The sequence below is a fragment of the Channa argus genome, chromosome 12 (genome assembly GCF_033026475.1).
Source record: "Channa argus isolate prfri chromosome 12, Channa argus male v1.0, whole genome shotgun sequence".
NCBI classification, from domain to species: domain Eukaryota; kingdom Metazoa; phylum Chordata; class Actinopteri; order Anabantiformes; family Channidae; genus Channa; species Channa argus.
Genome location: NC_090208.1, coordinates 24,740,432 through 24,757,874, shown reverse-complemented (window position 1 = coordinate 24,757,874; position 17,443 = coordinate 24,740,432). Strand labels below are relative to the sequence as shown.

At 37.8% G+C, this 17,443-nt stretch overlaps 1 protein-coding gene across 7 annotated transcripts in view; it reads right to left on the bottom strand.

The window, feature by feature from the left end:
* The window catches only part of sorcs2 (sortilin-related VPS10 domain containing receptor 2), a 291,572-nt gene that overhangs the window by 56,061 nt on the left and 218,068 nt on the right, over window positions 1-17,443 (bottom strand). For all 7 annotated transcript variants that reach the window (XM_067522965.1, XM_067522964.1, XM_067522966.1 and 4 more), the window contains exons 4-5: window positions 5,483-5,647; window positions 1,700-1,773 (exon numbers count right to left, since the gene is read on the bottom strand). In XM_067522965.1, the coding sequence (XP_067379066.1) occupies window positions 1,700-1,773; window positions 5,483-5,647 (239 nt within the window). The remainder of the gene's footprint in view (window positions 1-1,699; window positions 1,774-5,482; window positions 5,648-17,443) is intronic.

Here is a 17,443-nt window from a genome sequence, read left to right as displayed (position 1 = left end):
GGACAGAAAGGAATGAGAGGACACAAAGTTGTGAGAAGAAGATGTGGGTGGAAGGAAAGAAATAAAGTGGGAGCAATATATAATAAAAAGATAACATGAAGGTGAGAGTGAGGAGTGGAAAAGATAGCTCTCACGCGGTGAAATATTACACGTGCAAGGAAACACCATATACCTCAGCCTGCTGTTGGTACTTTTTCTGTCACTGGAGGCACAAAACTATGAAAAGATTCCCCTATAAAAAGGTTCTGCTGCATAAACTCAGGCGCTTACAACCAAGATCCAATTCACATTTCTAATTTAAGAAAAATTGGAGCAGAAGCTTCCTTTATTATAGTAAATATAAAAGTGATTTATTACCATCTGTTGTAGCTATAATTTTATCGCTCAAGCAATATTGTGTTAATAGCGTAATGGAATCAGGATGTAGTAAAATGTAAACCCCAGTCTGAATGTCGGGCAAAATTTGATCAAAATTTCCTTCCTGCTTTGTGTTTGTGATTTAAATCGAAAAAATTAAGCAGAAAAATAAAATATACTTCCATACTATGCTGATATAATGCCATAGTAATATTACAACCTCCAGTATATGACAAACAGTGTATCAGATACGAGGAGGTACTGGATGTAAGTTCCTCTGACACAAGCAATTAACAACTGAGAGGTTTGGCTACCCTCACTTACCCTCAAGTCTTGAACCAGGGAAACTCACAGGCCTGCTCCTCTTGAGCATTAAAATGACACCTATCAAGAACTCTTAATTCTTTTTTACATACATTACACATTTCTTTGTTTATGCCATTGCATGACCATAGATGCTGATATATACCCAGCTATACTTGGGCACATGCCAATAACCTCACGACGATGTAACTGGGTGTCATCTTTATCCTGTTCACCATTGATAGATAGCGGGTTCTGGGGTCACAAGGTCTACAGGAAAGGTAAAAAATAAGGATTTTATCGCTTCACAAAATGCATGATCAAACAACTTAAAAGAATGAAAAACGAATGATGACCATGGTTTACTCATTCATGTTTTGTGAGGGTGGTTCCTTGAGTGGAGTATAAGTAGTAGGGCTTTGAGAGATACAAATCAGAGGAGACGGACATGCTACAGTGTTCTTCTCCATGTCAGGATGGATTAAACTGAGATCATCCAATTAGTCCTGTTTCCAATACTTGAAACATCTTGTAACACTCGACTAAAGAAGACAACACCCTTTACAAAAAAGTCCAGCTGAGCCTGAAGAGAAGAGGATTAGTATCTGTCATGAACCAAAGTACTGAATGAAAAAAGTGATCACAAACTTTATGGTAGCAATATAGAGATCATTTCTCCAGATGCTAAACAATGCTATAAAGGCCTTTTTACATAACTGACCAGTTAATGGAAGTGAGTTCACAGCCCAACGTGCATACTACATGACCACGGCATCCTTTTTATATAGAAACAAGTCCACGTACCCTCATAATTGCTCATTCTTATGAGTTATTCCAACACCACATTGACTTAGAACTGTATACCACGATCTTGCAGAAATCTGTGTGACCAAGAATACTTTCAAATGTGATGCTTTCCACTGAGACACCAATCTCTGCTTTCTATACACATCAGTAAAGTCATCGGCTGAGACACTCATATAGTCAAATTCTTCAAGTTCTTCATCCCCAGCTATGAGGAAAAAAAGGCTTCACTGACCAGAAGATTTTGTCCTTGGTCACCCTCTCCTGAAGCAAAGTCCACTTGCGGCCCAGGTCAGTGGAAGCAAAGAGCTGGATACAAAAGGAGAAAGAGAACCACAATTAGCCAAAAAGAGACCCATAAAATACACACTCAAAGAGCATAGCATTAAATTATAAAGCCTAACCCAATCCTATTACCAACTGTATCCTTTACAATGGAGGCTAAATCGAGAGACCGTTTGGAAAAAAATAAGTTCACCCCATCAAGCAACTGAATTTCATGGTTCACCCAGTTAAGACTGAGCTCAATTAATTATTAATCATAGCAGGTTTGGTGTATTTGTGTGTATGTGCTATACCTAAGATTTTAGGAGCAGTCAGTGTGTGTGTGTGTTTGTGTGTGTATGTGTGTGTGTCTTGTCTCAGGTTAGGTGGCATCGATCGAGCTCCTAATGAAAGTCTATTGATTTGCACACACGGGGTATCCTTGATGTCTGAAAGGCACACTGGAGCTGAGAAAAGGGCTGCACTTGCTGCCTCTACCATGCAAAAAAAAAAACAAACGCACTTTTTCAAAACTGTGAAACGTTTTCTCAGTGGGACAAACGTAGGTGTTAAGGCATTGCATCCTTTCTACATACTTATCATACCAACATTTCTCAATGTCATAAGAAAATATGAGTTACCAATAAACAAACACATTACTAAAGCACTTTATGCTGTAAAAAAAAAACCTTGACCTTGATAGAAGGCTGTCTCCTCCCTCACAAACTTTCTTAATTTACACATTTTTGTATGCTTACTCCAACCACACTCCACTAAATTATTTTCTTTTTTTTTTTTTTTTTCTCTTCGAATGGATTCCTCGCTTCCTTCTGCAGCCTGCTCATATGGAACAGATTAAAACCTAATTGAATCTCATGTTTAATTATGTGTAAATTATTAAAGTTGAGAAGAAGTTGATCTAAAACTTGTGAACTATCGGGCCTCTATCCCAACTCTATTTCTCTGGTTTGATTTTCACTTTATAACAGTCTTTTTTTACTTAAGGTGTCTGTGAACCTGAGAGCGCAGACATATATTTGCATTAAGTTTTAGGAAATAATGCAAGATGCATCTAGGTTAATAATTTTGGTTTGTCTGATTGTGCATTTTTATTGTGGACATGGCAATCCACCTGTATCCAACAGACCTCATTAGGAAATGAGCAAAATTGCAGAGAACCACAATGGGGGGGATACAAATATTCCTAATAACTGGATATTAAATGAAACAGAATGAAAAAGATGTCCAAGATTATTTTATTTAACCTTTATTTAATCAAATAAAAGGCAAGGAGACTGAGATCTCATTTGCAAGGGCGACCTGGCCAAGAGGTTAGAATCACACGTCATGATAAATTCATACAATTTTAAGTACAAATTACAAACAATAATTTAGGTATTGCACACAGTTTCTTAATACAAAGTGCAGACATAATTTAACATCTTCTAAGTGCCACTGTTTAATTATAGGGTTGTTTCTACCTGAAACAGAATCACTAACTAGAAAAATGTAGCCTGTTGTCTCTCTCTGCTGATGACAATCCATTATATGTTAAAAAATGACATATAACAGTTCTTCACATGTACAATGACTGAAAACCCTGCCATGGTTATACAGGACAGATCTCAATGTAGATCAGTAGATCACTGCCAAATTTACTGTGCCATATCTGGGACTATCATAAACAACTGAGACCTTGTTGGCCATAGTTACTTGCTTTTGTTTCACACCATTAGTTAGTAGTTAATAACTGCATCTCTGAAAATGTAGATTACTTCTAACCAGCCTTGTCCTGACAGTGCAGCCTGAATGTATTGTATATAATCTTATTTAACTTGTGATCTACTTGTATCACTTGACAATAGGTTATGGTCTACGTGTGTCTGTAAAATAGAAATAGCTCAACCAAAAAGTGATTTTATTTTCTTAATAAAGGAGTGTTATTGAAGGGATTTCTAGAGGCATGGGAAGGTGAGAGATAATGAAAGCAAGCAATCAAAGAGCATCTTGTCTAAGTTTCTGGTCTCTTAAATCTATGAACATAGATTTAGGCCCCCAGAAGTTCGTTGGTTTCTTGTTTGGAAACCACTATAATAAAACAAGTTACTGCAGTCATCCTGGCCCCTCAACTGAGTATCTTATCAACTGAACCAACACCCTGTGTTCTGACAAGACTAACAGCAAGTAATAATGTACCTAGGGAAGCAATGTAATGTCTTAGCCGTTAGGTTTGCTTTGACTAGACTGACATGTTACGACTATGGAAACAATTAAGTCCCTTTCACTGCGCAGCACGGAGCGTTAGATAGAAAATAGTAGCGTATGACATGGAAAACCATGTAGCAGAAATATTATCTGCTGTATGAGTGTGTGTTCATTAACCAACACTTAAGAATCCTCCTTCCCAATATAATTGTCAGTTAATTAGCTACTTTAAACGGTTGCATTAACTGTCACAGCGGCACAGTGAGACTTACTTTAGAATCTTCTAATGAAAATAATAATAGTGTTTTTCATCGGATATTGGGACATTGCCACTGGGGTTGTGCCATATTGTATCATTCATGATATATTTTGATAATTCCTTGCCATGATAAGAATGTTGCAATATTACCAAAATAACTTTATGGTGACATATTTGCATTGGTGCCATAATGTGGGTGTCTGGCAATCCAAACAAAAAAGATACAGGCAAATTCTAAAATGTATTCTATTTATTAGCCTATGTAATGTGTGTTTTTTTTGTTTAATATTTAATGATATCCAGACTTTTCATTTTTTATTTTGATTGCCTGGCTGTAGAGACTGTGTCAGTAACAGTCTGCTAAAGTCAGGCCAACACTATTGTTATTGCTGCAAAAATACTGTAACATATGTTGATGTCCTCAAATTCTACTTCACAGTAAATTCATTTTTGTGTTTAGGTAGCATAGCAAATGATGATATTTTACCACTAGGTAAGACATTGTACTTTGATCTAATACTAAATGTGGATATTTAAATAACGCTTTACTATATTAACTGCTAAATTTGTGTTTCCTGGTGTGAAGTAGCTTTTATGTTAATATTAACTTTCTTCTTTAAACATTGTCACAGGTACTTGACTTCATATTTTTTAGCTATTTTTATCTCTTCAATACTAATAATTGTTCTGGAGAAGATTAAGGCAAACAGCAAAACCATTACTCGGTATCGTGCTACATTGAGGATTTATTAATGAAAATTTGGGTGAGCAACTATAAATATGAGGGTTTAACTCATCTGGCTGCTTGTGTTTTTCGCTGCACCAAACTATGTTGTAGCACTGACGTCTTAAGTGTCTTGGAAACACTGACACGAAACACAAAACTGATATCAGTGGAACTGAGGTATAAAAAGTGCAAATCGAGGGACATATACTGAGTGTATTTGTTTCATTTGAATCCAGATTTTCTTTTCTTTTACGTTAATTTAAAAGAAAGCTAAATGTGCCATGTTTTCAATGTAGTATCAAAGTGTTTGGATATGACCTCTCTTCTCTGTATTGTATTCACACAAGACGATTTACCCTCCATTTATTGCTGTATTGTAAATCACAACACATCAAGTTTTTCAGTGGTTCTGCTGCCACGTGTGGAAATTGAAATTTAATGCATTGCTGCACTGACAGCAGCGATGTCTTACTGGTGTAACATTACTCCTGAACTCTTCTTCTGTCTTTCATCTACAGATTCAACTACTTATTTCCATGTTTCTGCAGCTCTGTGATACTCACCCTGCTCTCTTTGCAGTAGGCCAGTAGCTTGTCTTCTTCCTTGGGGTGAAAGATGAGTGTGTCTGGGACGAAGGCGATGGACTGTCGCTGAAAGGAGGAACCCTCATCCGTGCTGATAAACAGCATCTGATCCCGCTCATTTATGGATGATCCCACAAGCACCACCTGTGAGAGAGACAGGCCGAGGAGGAGGGAGGGAAGAAGATGGAGTCGAAATGGTCAGGGAGGGTAATGTCCTGAGATGCATTTATTGCCCAGTCAGCAGCCTTTTAGTCTTGCTATTGTCCTCATATCAATACATGTGCATAATGAGTCCCCTGGAAAACAAATGACTATAATTGCATGGATGACCATGCGTACATATTTATTCAAGGCCACTCTTTGGGCCATGACAACTTTCTATCAACCTTACATGTTGCTTAGACCGTGGTGACACTGTATTGATTGCGTATTAAGACTTTGATAGATCCTAAAGTGAAGACGTTAAACACAAGATACACCTTGACCTGCCAACCCACCAATCACAATTATGCCCTGGACATTCAGAAGTACTGTACTGCTCCCAATAGGCGAGATCAATGGGAACTAATGAGGAAATCTCGGTCATTAGGAGTCCCTGAGAGGTGGGGAGCAGTCCAGTGAGGCTTTTGAAAGGTGCGGCTGTTTATTATCATCATGATGATGTTCACAGGTACTCTGTACACAAAGTATTTGGTAGAGTACAAGTCCCTTTTCAACTGTTTCTTCAGTCAACCAAATAATGGAAATCACTCGCTGACAGCTGTGTTCTTTCTAAACATCTGGTTCATTCTGTTTCCAAGGTTTTAGATAAATGGATGCAAAGCAGTAAATGGACACTAAGTGTGTAAAAATAGGAAAGTGCAGCTTGTAGTGATTATTTATACCATTAATTACATATGTTTTGCTTGCACACAAATACACTAAGTATACAGGATGGACATTATCAAAGAGAGACAAATGAGAACTGTTTTTAGAACCACAGATGTTCAGTTAGGTCAGGAGTGGAATAAGTTCACTGTTGTTTTTTTCAAGGACGTAACAGCCACTGGTTTGGGGAATTCACTCCTCAAGTATTCAGAAAAGACAGGCCTTATCTTTGTGTGCTTATGCATGAACTCAGAGTTGATCCATCGCTTCACTAAACTGGAAGAAATGGAGACAGAGAGACTGCAGACCCAAGCAAAAAGTCCCTGGGGCTACACCGGCAACAAGGGGGCCACCAAAACAACCATGTGACTTATTCTGCAACACCTTAAAGGTTCCAAATCATCTTTTTAATGTGTACAAATGGATGCGGTGGCACTAAACTTAGTGCCAGTATTTTTTGATAAAGGCCTAGAATAACAGTCAGCTATAGGTTTACTAGTTAGCACAATCCTGGTCCTGGCCCTGCTTGTTTTACAACTATCCCTACTCTAACCACTGCTGATTACCTGGATCTGGTGTATTCAGTCAATCGTAAGCTGGAAGATACCATCTCAGATTAAGATGGAGAGAGGGAAGACGAAGTGAGTTGGTATCTTCCAACTCAAAGCAGTGGTTAGTGAAAGTTTAGCTAATTTATGCAAATTCAATTTAGAATATATAATTTTATTGTCAGCTACTACAACAACTTAGAAACATGAGTTGAATAAATGAACTGCAGAGAGTTTGTTCTATTAATTAAATGAAGTTAAAGCTATTGTGTGAAACTTAACATGAGACTAGTTGTTACCCTTCATCATGCTCTGCATAGCCCCCTGAGGTAGTGTAAATGATCAAACTTCAATAAATGAGAAGCTTATAAACTGACTAATCAAGCAGAAATCATAGTTTTTTTCCAATTGGTCAGAAGGGCAAGCCTCAGTCAAAAAGCTTTTAAAAAGAAATATCTCTGCACTGCTGCAAAAGCTTTAGGAGTTACAGGAGACTTCCACTGTATCTTTACACATTAAGATGAGTGTTGGAGCATTTTCTCTTTAGGCAATGAATTTGACAAATGTTGCCCACTATCAGTATTTCTTTTTCAAAATGCACCGTCCGCACAAAATAAATGCACTTTTTTTTAAATGAAATTCAGCAAATTACTTTACATAATGTAGTTATCTGTCACAGAACACTGTAACAATGTGTGAATAGTCTGAACAGGGAAAACATACAGTACTTACACTGTTTTTTTCACTAGTTTTTATATGTATTTGACCCTATACCATTACTGTTATGACATGGGGTTGTGCATACTCTATATCACAAACCCAGGCCATGAGCCCAGCTTTGCTACCTGGAGGAGGAACAGAGCTAGGTTAACTTTCATGCCTCCAGGAGTAGTGTGCAGCAGGTCAAAAGACAGGACTTTACTGATGTCTCTCTAACAATGCATGCAATGCTGTAGACTGCTTGTGTTAGATGAGACTACATTCCCAACCCTTTAATTCACAAGTTTACGATGAGATGTTCAAGCCAGAACCATGCCAGACTTCCGCAGCTCCTCCAACGCACACAGGTATTTCTGCCCATTAAATTAAGAACTGATTCTTTGCACTGAGAAATACAGAAGGAATAAATTGACTTTATTGTCACGACCGACAGGTGAGTTAACTAAATATCTTGACTTAACTGAACTTGGTTATTTTTGTATATTCTTTTATTTTTACATTTTTAAAACTCAAAAGTTTTAAAACCTGCATTTTCAAGGCTGTAGATGAACTTATGTTGTTAAGGTCAAAAAAATTAAAATGATTTGAAATGTGGAATTAATACATATTCAAGCGGCTTTTGTGTGGCTCACATTTTGGTTACATCTGTTCGTGTGCAGTAGTTTAACAATAAGTAATACTGTGTTCACAACACAGCTAAATGTGAACCATCAACATAAAAAGATAAGATTTGACTTAAAAGATGGAATGAGGCTTCATAGCCTGCATTATCTGTTAATCCTCAGTGGATTCTGCCTGAGATTGCAGACTGAGAGCTGAAGCTGAAAATCTGATTATTGTAAATTATCTTTTGTAAATTATAATCATTTGTTCTTTTTCATTCTTTCTTTTCTAAAATTAAGATGTGTTTTACATGGATTTTCATGTTAAAGCCATTAATTTAACATCAAACATTGATTTACGAACAGCTAATTCATTATTAACCAGCATATGTAATATTCTAATTAGTACATCACATTGTAGGCGATGATCACCTTCCTATGCAGTTGCCATCACTGGTGTGTTAGTGTGTGAATGAGAAGGAACACTGTAGATTTCTCTCAACATTTCTGGCTCTTTTTTCTATTATCATAAAAGCTAAAACATTAAATTGTCCCTCCCATAAGCCTGATACTAGTCGCACTTCATAGACAAACTGTTGCTGAATCGTTTAATCAAAAGATAAGAACGGTGAATCTGTTTGCTTCAGTAGATGCACAACACACTGAACACATGCCTGGCGTTTGTTTGGCTACCAGAGGAAGGCCAACGAAGATGAGCAGTGTGGTGGTAAAGTCCGCAGAGCGGAGGGGAGGAGGCTGAGAAGAGAGGCTTATTGTCCCTTGTAGAACTTTTTTCTTTTTGGGCACTTTGTGAATGTGTAGGGAGCATGTCTGTTTTTGCACCTGGGAGCTGGCTACAGTGTTTGCTGTTGAAAGCCAAGAGCCACCAATACAAAGCGTGTGGTTCAGTGCCTTGCTCAAGGGCGTCTTTAGTGTATTTGCTCAGTGAAGGTAAAGCTCTTTCCAGTGGATTTAGGGTTTTAAAAAAACGGCGCTTTAATCCCATTGCTTCCCACTGAACTGCTGCTGGTCATAAGTAAAAAATGAGAATTAGGAAATGCCTGCTGTTTGGCAATGGAGCTTATTTTAACATTTCAAACTATTTGACTTCAGCAGTTTAAACCTTTATTTTAACACACCACCTGTTTCACTGAGGTCAGCTGGTCTCTGCTAATATGTCTCTATTTAAAGGACATCACTTTAACCTGCAGTAGTTGAGCTTTGACAGCTGGACATCCTCAGGACAAACACAGAGACACCAAACACTGAAATGCACAGTAATATTAGGAAAAAGGTCTGTAATAATGTGACCATGATGATGTCAAAGTGAGGTTCTCCAAGTTACTTTGACTCGGTGAAAACAAGATAATCTGAAATCACAAGTCAGTGCTACAAACTAAAGGAATAAACGTGCTACACATAGGTGTTTTAGGAAAACGATCCTTTATAGCAAATGCAGCCTTCAGCTTGACTCTGAATAAGGACTAAATATCAGGATTCTCAGCCTCTGTTGCCTAAACATTCTGTTTTTAATCTTCTCGGCTTTATGAGAGTCCTATACTGAATCACAGCAGGACACCTTTAAGCTGAGTAGTTTTAGAGACGCTTGAGCAGTTATAAACGGAGGAAAAGAGTTTTGAAACTTAAAAAGGATCTAAAATCCAAAGCCAATTTTACAGTACATATTTCAATCTTTGGTTCTCTTTTTTTGTGTGTGATGCAACAAAGCCAAGTAATGTGTACCTGATGCCCTGTCATGAAGTACACTGTGACTTTGAGCTTTGAGTAGTTAAAACATCAATCGCTTAGATTTACATAGTGACCGATTTTTCTCGCCCAGCCTGGAAAGTCCCCCTGAACTGACAAATGTTAGAAACCCTTTAAAAAAGTGAATCGAAAAAAAAAAATGCCCGAGTATGAGTCTCAGTTAATAAAGAAGTATACTGAAAACTGATGTGTTTGTAAAAGTATCAAATTTATTTATTTATTTTTTATTTTTTGCAAAAATCAGTCACGCAGTAACCTGACTTGCCAACAAGTGGCACTCTTGTCAAACTCTATGTAACAACATGCACACATGCCTTCAGACCTTCAAGTTAAAACTGAATTTGAGTCATTAACTCACATAAGTCTTAACTTTTTTTTGGGAAGCTACACAGACATATGACTGAGGGGAGAGTAGACACACATTACAATTCCTCTCCTGTAGCACTAGTTATGATCTTCCACAATCAAAAGACTTTGATAAATCTTTCTCTCATAACCATTTCCTCAGAGTAATAGCTCAAGCTTTTGGGAAGCACAGTGCTGCTATTGTGTGCAAAGAGATAAAAAGGCTCCAAACTTCCTGTGCTTGCTCTGGAGACTGAAGGGGTGTGACACATTAAGGGGGGGACTTACAGAAACAAGTCTCAGCTCTTTTTAAGCTGCAAAAAGCTTAAACACCACGGTGGCTTTTCAGAGCGAGCAACAAATCTGTGCAACATCTCATAATCTTTCAATCACAGTCGTTCTGGCAGGGAGCCGGTTGGAAGTCCTGCTGTGTTGTATATAGCAGAGTTAATTTATTTGTAATTATTTGTCAATTCTGCCGTAACCATAATTTATTATTAGTCACTTTTCTTTAAAATATGTGTTAATAACTGTGTTTGTGTATTTACATTTATATTTAGTTAACTGGCAGATTGGTGTGTGTGTGTGTGTGTGTGTGTGTTTGTGTGTGTGTTTAGCCTGCTATACTTTTAATGTAGTAATTTTCCTTTGGGACTGATGCAGCCCGAATGTGTATGTGGCATTAGAACCCTCTTCTGGGTAACTGCAAAGGTGACGGGGCATCCCGAACGTACAGTGGTTGCCAGTCTGGTTGCTCTCTAATAAGCTCTGTAGAATGTATTTTTATTAGTAAAAATGATTTCGCTGTCACCTAACGTGTGGTGGAGTAGTTCCACAAGCAGCTAAATGTTTCATAATGAGATGAGGAAATTGTAATGAAGTAAAATGTCAAGCCCAACCGCAGTTTGCACAAACATGTCCCCATGTTCAGATATCGACGCTTCCTAAGGCGTCAAACTGTGCCGCTTTGTATGCCCTTTAGTGTATCATCCTGACGCCCACAGGTGCCCTTTGGTGTTACTATTGGACACTCCAAGAGCGTCACTAGTTGACGGCCTAGGAAAAACTACTTCGGTTAGCGCCGCTGCAGGTGCACTTTGATGTATTTGTTAGAAAACTTCGGTAAGGTTAAGTTAGAAGACAAATTACATTAAAACAAACAGTGACAACGGCACACACGCACTTCCTTACTATAGTAACCACGTGCGCCACATTGTGAAACAATCATCAATAATGCACACAAAGTCTAACACTAGAGTCGAACCCTCATGTCCCGTGGAAAAGTCCTTTGAAAAAGACTGTTTGTCTTCTAATATCGATTTAGGTACTGAGTACCTGAAGTGCCAGGGTTTCAAACTGACTACATTGAAAGCTCCACGCACCAGTCACTGACGGGAATGGGTAACTTAAATATCAGCATTTAATGCAGAAGGGGCTGTGACTTGGGAATGAAAACGGGCTGTTTGTACAGCTATGCATGCTTGAATGTAACTTCACAGGGGACTCACTGTTGGCTCTATTCTCTACATTTTTTGTTTGACAATGTGTAATTGGTGGATATGTTTTCACCATGAAGCTGACTTACTTTATCGTCTTTTCAGAAGCAGAATCTCAAGTAAGTAACATAGAAATTCATCCACGGACCACAGGGTCAGTGGTTTAATCCCTGGTCCCAGCTATATGTTCGGTGAGGCAATGCCAGTGGAAAAAAAACTGTGGAAAAAAAACTGAATCCAGTTGTCTGAATGTTGGGTATCAGTTCAAAGAGGTGGTGACCAGGGTGAGTAGGGTGATTAATGATTTTCCTAGTCCTACAGAAGTAATGTGACATGGTGAGGTCTTCCAATGGGGACAGTAGGCAGCCAACAATCTTTTCTACTCAAATATTTTCTAATCAAAACTACTTTGTCCTGGTCTGCAGTCATAACTGAAGGAGATGTGGGAGATGTGGGGGCCTGTTTTGACTATCTGTGGCCAATTTTTGAGGAAATCAGCCCTGTAATCAATGATGAAACATGAAGGTCTACAGGTCAGTGGAAGATCAGAATATTTGCGTACATTATGTCTATAACTTTAAACTGCTGAAGGGTTTAAATGCTCTAGACTTAATGGAAACCATTCAGGTTGTGACAATTTGAAATATAATGAGTTTCATCCATATTAGTACATCAAAAGACCTCTGTTCCATCTACTTTGGCCAAATTTTCAAATTTATGGAATGTCCTTTAACATAATATTTCCCTTTCAACATAGGTTGTATTTCTTTTATACATATCATACAAATTGTAGTTTTTGTATTACTACCCCAAGCTTACATAGGTGAGTCAAAAAACGACCTGCGTTAATTTTGGATGGAATTTCATAGGAACCTCCGATTCTTTAACTGTTAGGGATTATATATTCTCTGGGCCACACAGACTATAACACAAACTCTTTCACACAGTAGTCATAAAGGACAAGCACACACATTTCTGCGGTAAAAAATGAAGCTAACATTAGTGTATGAACTGTTTGTGTGTGTGTGTATATCATGCATGATTATTGTGGGAAAGACTATGTGTTTATTATCATCTATCATCAAATTTGCTTATTTTATAGTTTGCGAAACTAGCTTGCTAACATTACTGTATGCGTGTACAGAGATTCAATGTACTCTCACATGGGGCGTGAAAGAGTACTACAAATTACGTTGGCTCAGTTGGTGAGGCAGTCATCCACAGACCAAAGGGTCAGTGGTTCAAATCCCAGACCGTACTGGCTATGTGTCAAAATGTCCCCAAGTTGCTCCCGGTGGGTCAGGTGAGCACCTTGCATGGCAGACCGCACCATCTGTGTGTGTGTGAATGGGTGAATGAGAAGCAACATTGCAAGTCGCTTTGGATAAAAAGCGCTATATATATTTAAAAACTGGCCATTTAAACACACACACACACAAAATGGATGTTGACATTGTTCTATTGCTGATGTGTAACCCAATGCTCTACCACTGAGTCGCCAGACCCCCGTTGTTACATGTAACAAAATGTTACATCAGTACATAATTCATACTATTAGACAACCACATTTCCTGCAAAAACCTTAATTGCATACAATAGCATCTTCTTCATAACTGACGGCAACACCGATGGCAACGTGGACAAAACTACAAAAATAAGATTTTGAAAGTTGTAATGAAATCATAACAATTCATTCTCTACATACATACACCGAAACATTTAAACGCATATCAGTAGCTTCTGACAGTGAAGAACTCCTGGGACAATTACTTTCCACTCAATTACAAATGTAAATTGCTTGGGTTCTGGTTCCCACTGGGACTGAGGGCCTTGTGCATCAGCATTTCGCTGAGCTATGGTCTACTGGGAATAAAAACCTGGGAGACCATTGGAGCATGGGAGCCCAGTGGACATCCCTAGACAGCATAAGAAATAGTTTGTAGATGGGATGTTTAGTTGTCATGTCCTGCAGAATTTAGGGCTAGATATTAAACCTCAAGCATTTTTGCTACCAACTAGGGTAACAAAGAGCACTGAAAGGTGTCAAGAACTGCCTTTATATCCATGTTCACCTGTGAAATTACTTGTTTTGCTTGTTTTGAGAGGAAAGTAACCCAATCAGAATGGGTTAGCATTCTCTTGCTTAGATTGCATCTCACGTATGTGTTGCATCTGGTGACGCACTTAAATGCAACCACGTGTGAAATCCACCTTGCATAACTTAAAGCATCTGCACTCTTGTACTTGCATGAAGCATGTTTGCGTATTGAAATAGCACTAAAATGGTGGCTGCTTTGTTAGACTTCACAAGAGACAGAAATGTTTCCCCACTGTTGTGGAAACATCGCGGTTTGGTTGGGTTAAGACATGTATAAAGTCTGGATATGATCAGACACAATTAGGTTACGTACAAAGTTAGTTAAATTAGAAATAACTACTTCCTTGTTTTAATTCCTCATATTCAAAAACAAATGTCATGTTAAAACATATATTACATATTGGACTTGTGTATTTTTGACCCATCCATCCATCACAACCTCCTCCTTATGTGGACTTTATGACTTTATGTATTATATCATTGTTCCATCATATTGTCTCAGTGGCTCAGTGTAAAATGCCAATAAACATCAGTTATTATTCCAATGGGAATGAGAACAATGTGAAAGTCCCTGACTTCAACCTTTCTTTGATAAATAACGACAGAGTTACAAGTTTTGATAAAGCAAAAATGCTTTTTAGTTCTGACAATAGGTTTCCTGTAAACAGACCAAACAGACACTCCATTAAACCTGATGTAAGAGACAGATATTGATTTAACAGCTTTGCTGGAGAAAGAAACCAAGAGGCTCCTAATAAAAAAAGGGCCTAGTTTTGTGCAATTCAGAAGATTTATTCAAGATTTATAATTTTTAGCATATTTTATTGACTTATTGATTTGTTGATGTATTGATCGATTTATGGATTGATGGTTGGACACACTTGAGACTTAGACATGTTTCTTTTAAGACAAAATGTCAACTTTAAATTAATTTATACCAAATCTGCAACAAGCCAAAAAGAAATCCTCAAGTAGAGGATAGAGTTAAACGTCAGGAAACAACCTGAAAGGCATCGAGGAGAAGAAATTCCTGTAGAGGTATTTTGTTTCCCATTTCTTTCGACACCTTTTCTCCTTTAAAACATTCGGCCTTGTGAGATAATTCCATTTGATTCAAGTGCAGTCTCAATTTTGTCGATATCTTCAATCAAGTCAGACTGAGGCTTGTATCAACAAGATGTCACTGGATTAAGTTAATCCTTCCAACAAGTTGATTCACAATAGAAACAAGAGAAGTTATCCTCACTCGCTTTTTTTCTCCCACTTCTTCAATAAAATCAAGATTTAGTCTGAACTCGGATACTGCTGCTCACCCCGCCACTTTCATCTCCTCACGCCTCTGTGAAGGTGAGGTGAGAAATGATACATGTTTTGCTGGAATGGAGAATCAGTGAAGTACTCATAAGCGACACGTTGTTTTGTGAGGTGTTGGATAGAAGAAGGTTAGAGGTCTGAGAGCATTTTCCCACACCTTGGCTACAGCACAAATGCATTAGATGGAAGTGTGCTTGTGCATTATACATATTAACTCCCGTCTCGCTTGCTGCATTTGTAATACAGTGGCACTGACTGGCAAACATGCCCCAGTCTGGAATAATTCCACGTGTTGGCTCACATTCGAAGGAATGGAGTCCATTTTTACAGATGACCCCGCCAAGCCGAAAGCAAATTTATTATTTTGAATGGTTGCATGAACAAACACACATACATGTACAGAGACAGGTTGATGGTAAATAGTTATTTCTTCTTGATTTTACAGTGTTTGTACCGAGACCGATAGCAGGAATAGATTTACTTGCGTGTGTTTTATGTGTGTGCGTGGTAGTTCCTGTCCCAGATTTATCCCTGTTATCTGTTAGCTACTGCCTCTATACAAACTCTCCCAAAGCACAAACATTGTGATTGACAAAGACTTGCATACACTTGTCTTTGTCTTCGTGTCTTTCCTTCCTTCATCCACTTTTCAACAGCTAATTCTCCAGTCAGCTGCTGAGTAAAACTTTTTTTTTATTTAAATGTGCCTAAAAATATTTGAAATTGAAAAATGAATGTGTTCTGTATAACATGGCTAAATTTGGTCTTGTGAACACTAGACAAATAAAAATGTGTGTATTCTAGATCACAAAGACAATGTGTACAGAAACAATTAATTTATATGCAGATTGCTTTATCCCACATATCATGATCTCTGCATAATACACAAATACGTTATTTGTAGAGGTCTGTTACTTATTATCTTAAAATTGAATTAGCTCCTTCAGCTCCTATTGATCTATTCTATTGATCTATTGATTTAAGTTTTATTTGCCCAGCTACTTTAAATGAACCTGTAATTGACAGTAACATTCTTTATTCTTGATGTTGTAGACAGCAGTTTCACTTGGGCAGGTGGAAAACTATGAGATCAAATTCAGCTTTAGTTCACTTTTGGTTTAGCTGTTTTGTATGTTCAGAATATTTTTTTAAATTGCTGAAAACGGGGTGTTATAGCACATTACATTTGAACTGGGAAGTCATAATTTCCCAATACAAAATTTGGAAAATTGGAAGTATCCCCAAAGTTAGAATCCAACTAGGGAAGTGGGACGATCATCACCAACCCTGACCTTATAATCCAACATGGCTGCTCTCTGCATCAACAAGAGTGTAAGCCGTGTGTAACATACTGTTAGCACGTCTATGTTATTTTTGTCATGTACGCAGGACTGACTTCGGTCTGAGGGGATGTTTCCATGGTGTTTGAATGTGCAAAATACAACGCAATGCACTGGCATAATCAAGGACTAGCTACAACTGATATCGGTTCAAGATCATATATGAATAAACCAACAATTTGTTCCTTAGTAATTTCAAGTAAATTCAGCTTTCAACGTGTAGTTTTAATTGTCAGACCACTTCTGAGCTTGTACATTTACACGAAGTAATGTGGCAGATGCTTTTATCCAAAGTGACTTACAAATGAGGTACAATGCAAGGAAAAATTGAAGCCAGAGAGAAGATATTAAAATTAAAGTGCCATGAGATTCAAGGTTTCAGTACTGTGACACAGGCATTTTGAAATTAAAGTTACTGAGAGCTCTCAGACTTTAGCTTTGAAATAACTCTGAGACAAGAAGCTATGAATATGACATACAACCTTTACTTAAACTACAGATTCCTGCATCCTACATATGATTGTTTGGGTAATAGCACACCCTATAGAGTCTAAATGGTATAAATGCAGCTTTTCTTTGCTGGCGTGTTATTTATTTGTTTATAGATTAATAACATTCTCAAAGGGTTATAGTCTATATACATTGATGCTCATAAAAAATTGGAACAATAGTACGTTTTGGCATTTGGCCTCTGTAAACCACTACATTGAATTTAAAATGAAATACTTAAAGTGTAAGTGAGGTCAAGAGTTTCAGCTTTAATTCAAAGGGTTTGAAAAAAGTGTGGTATTACCCTTTTAGAAATTACAGCCATTTTCATAAACACATCTCCATAGAGCTCTG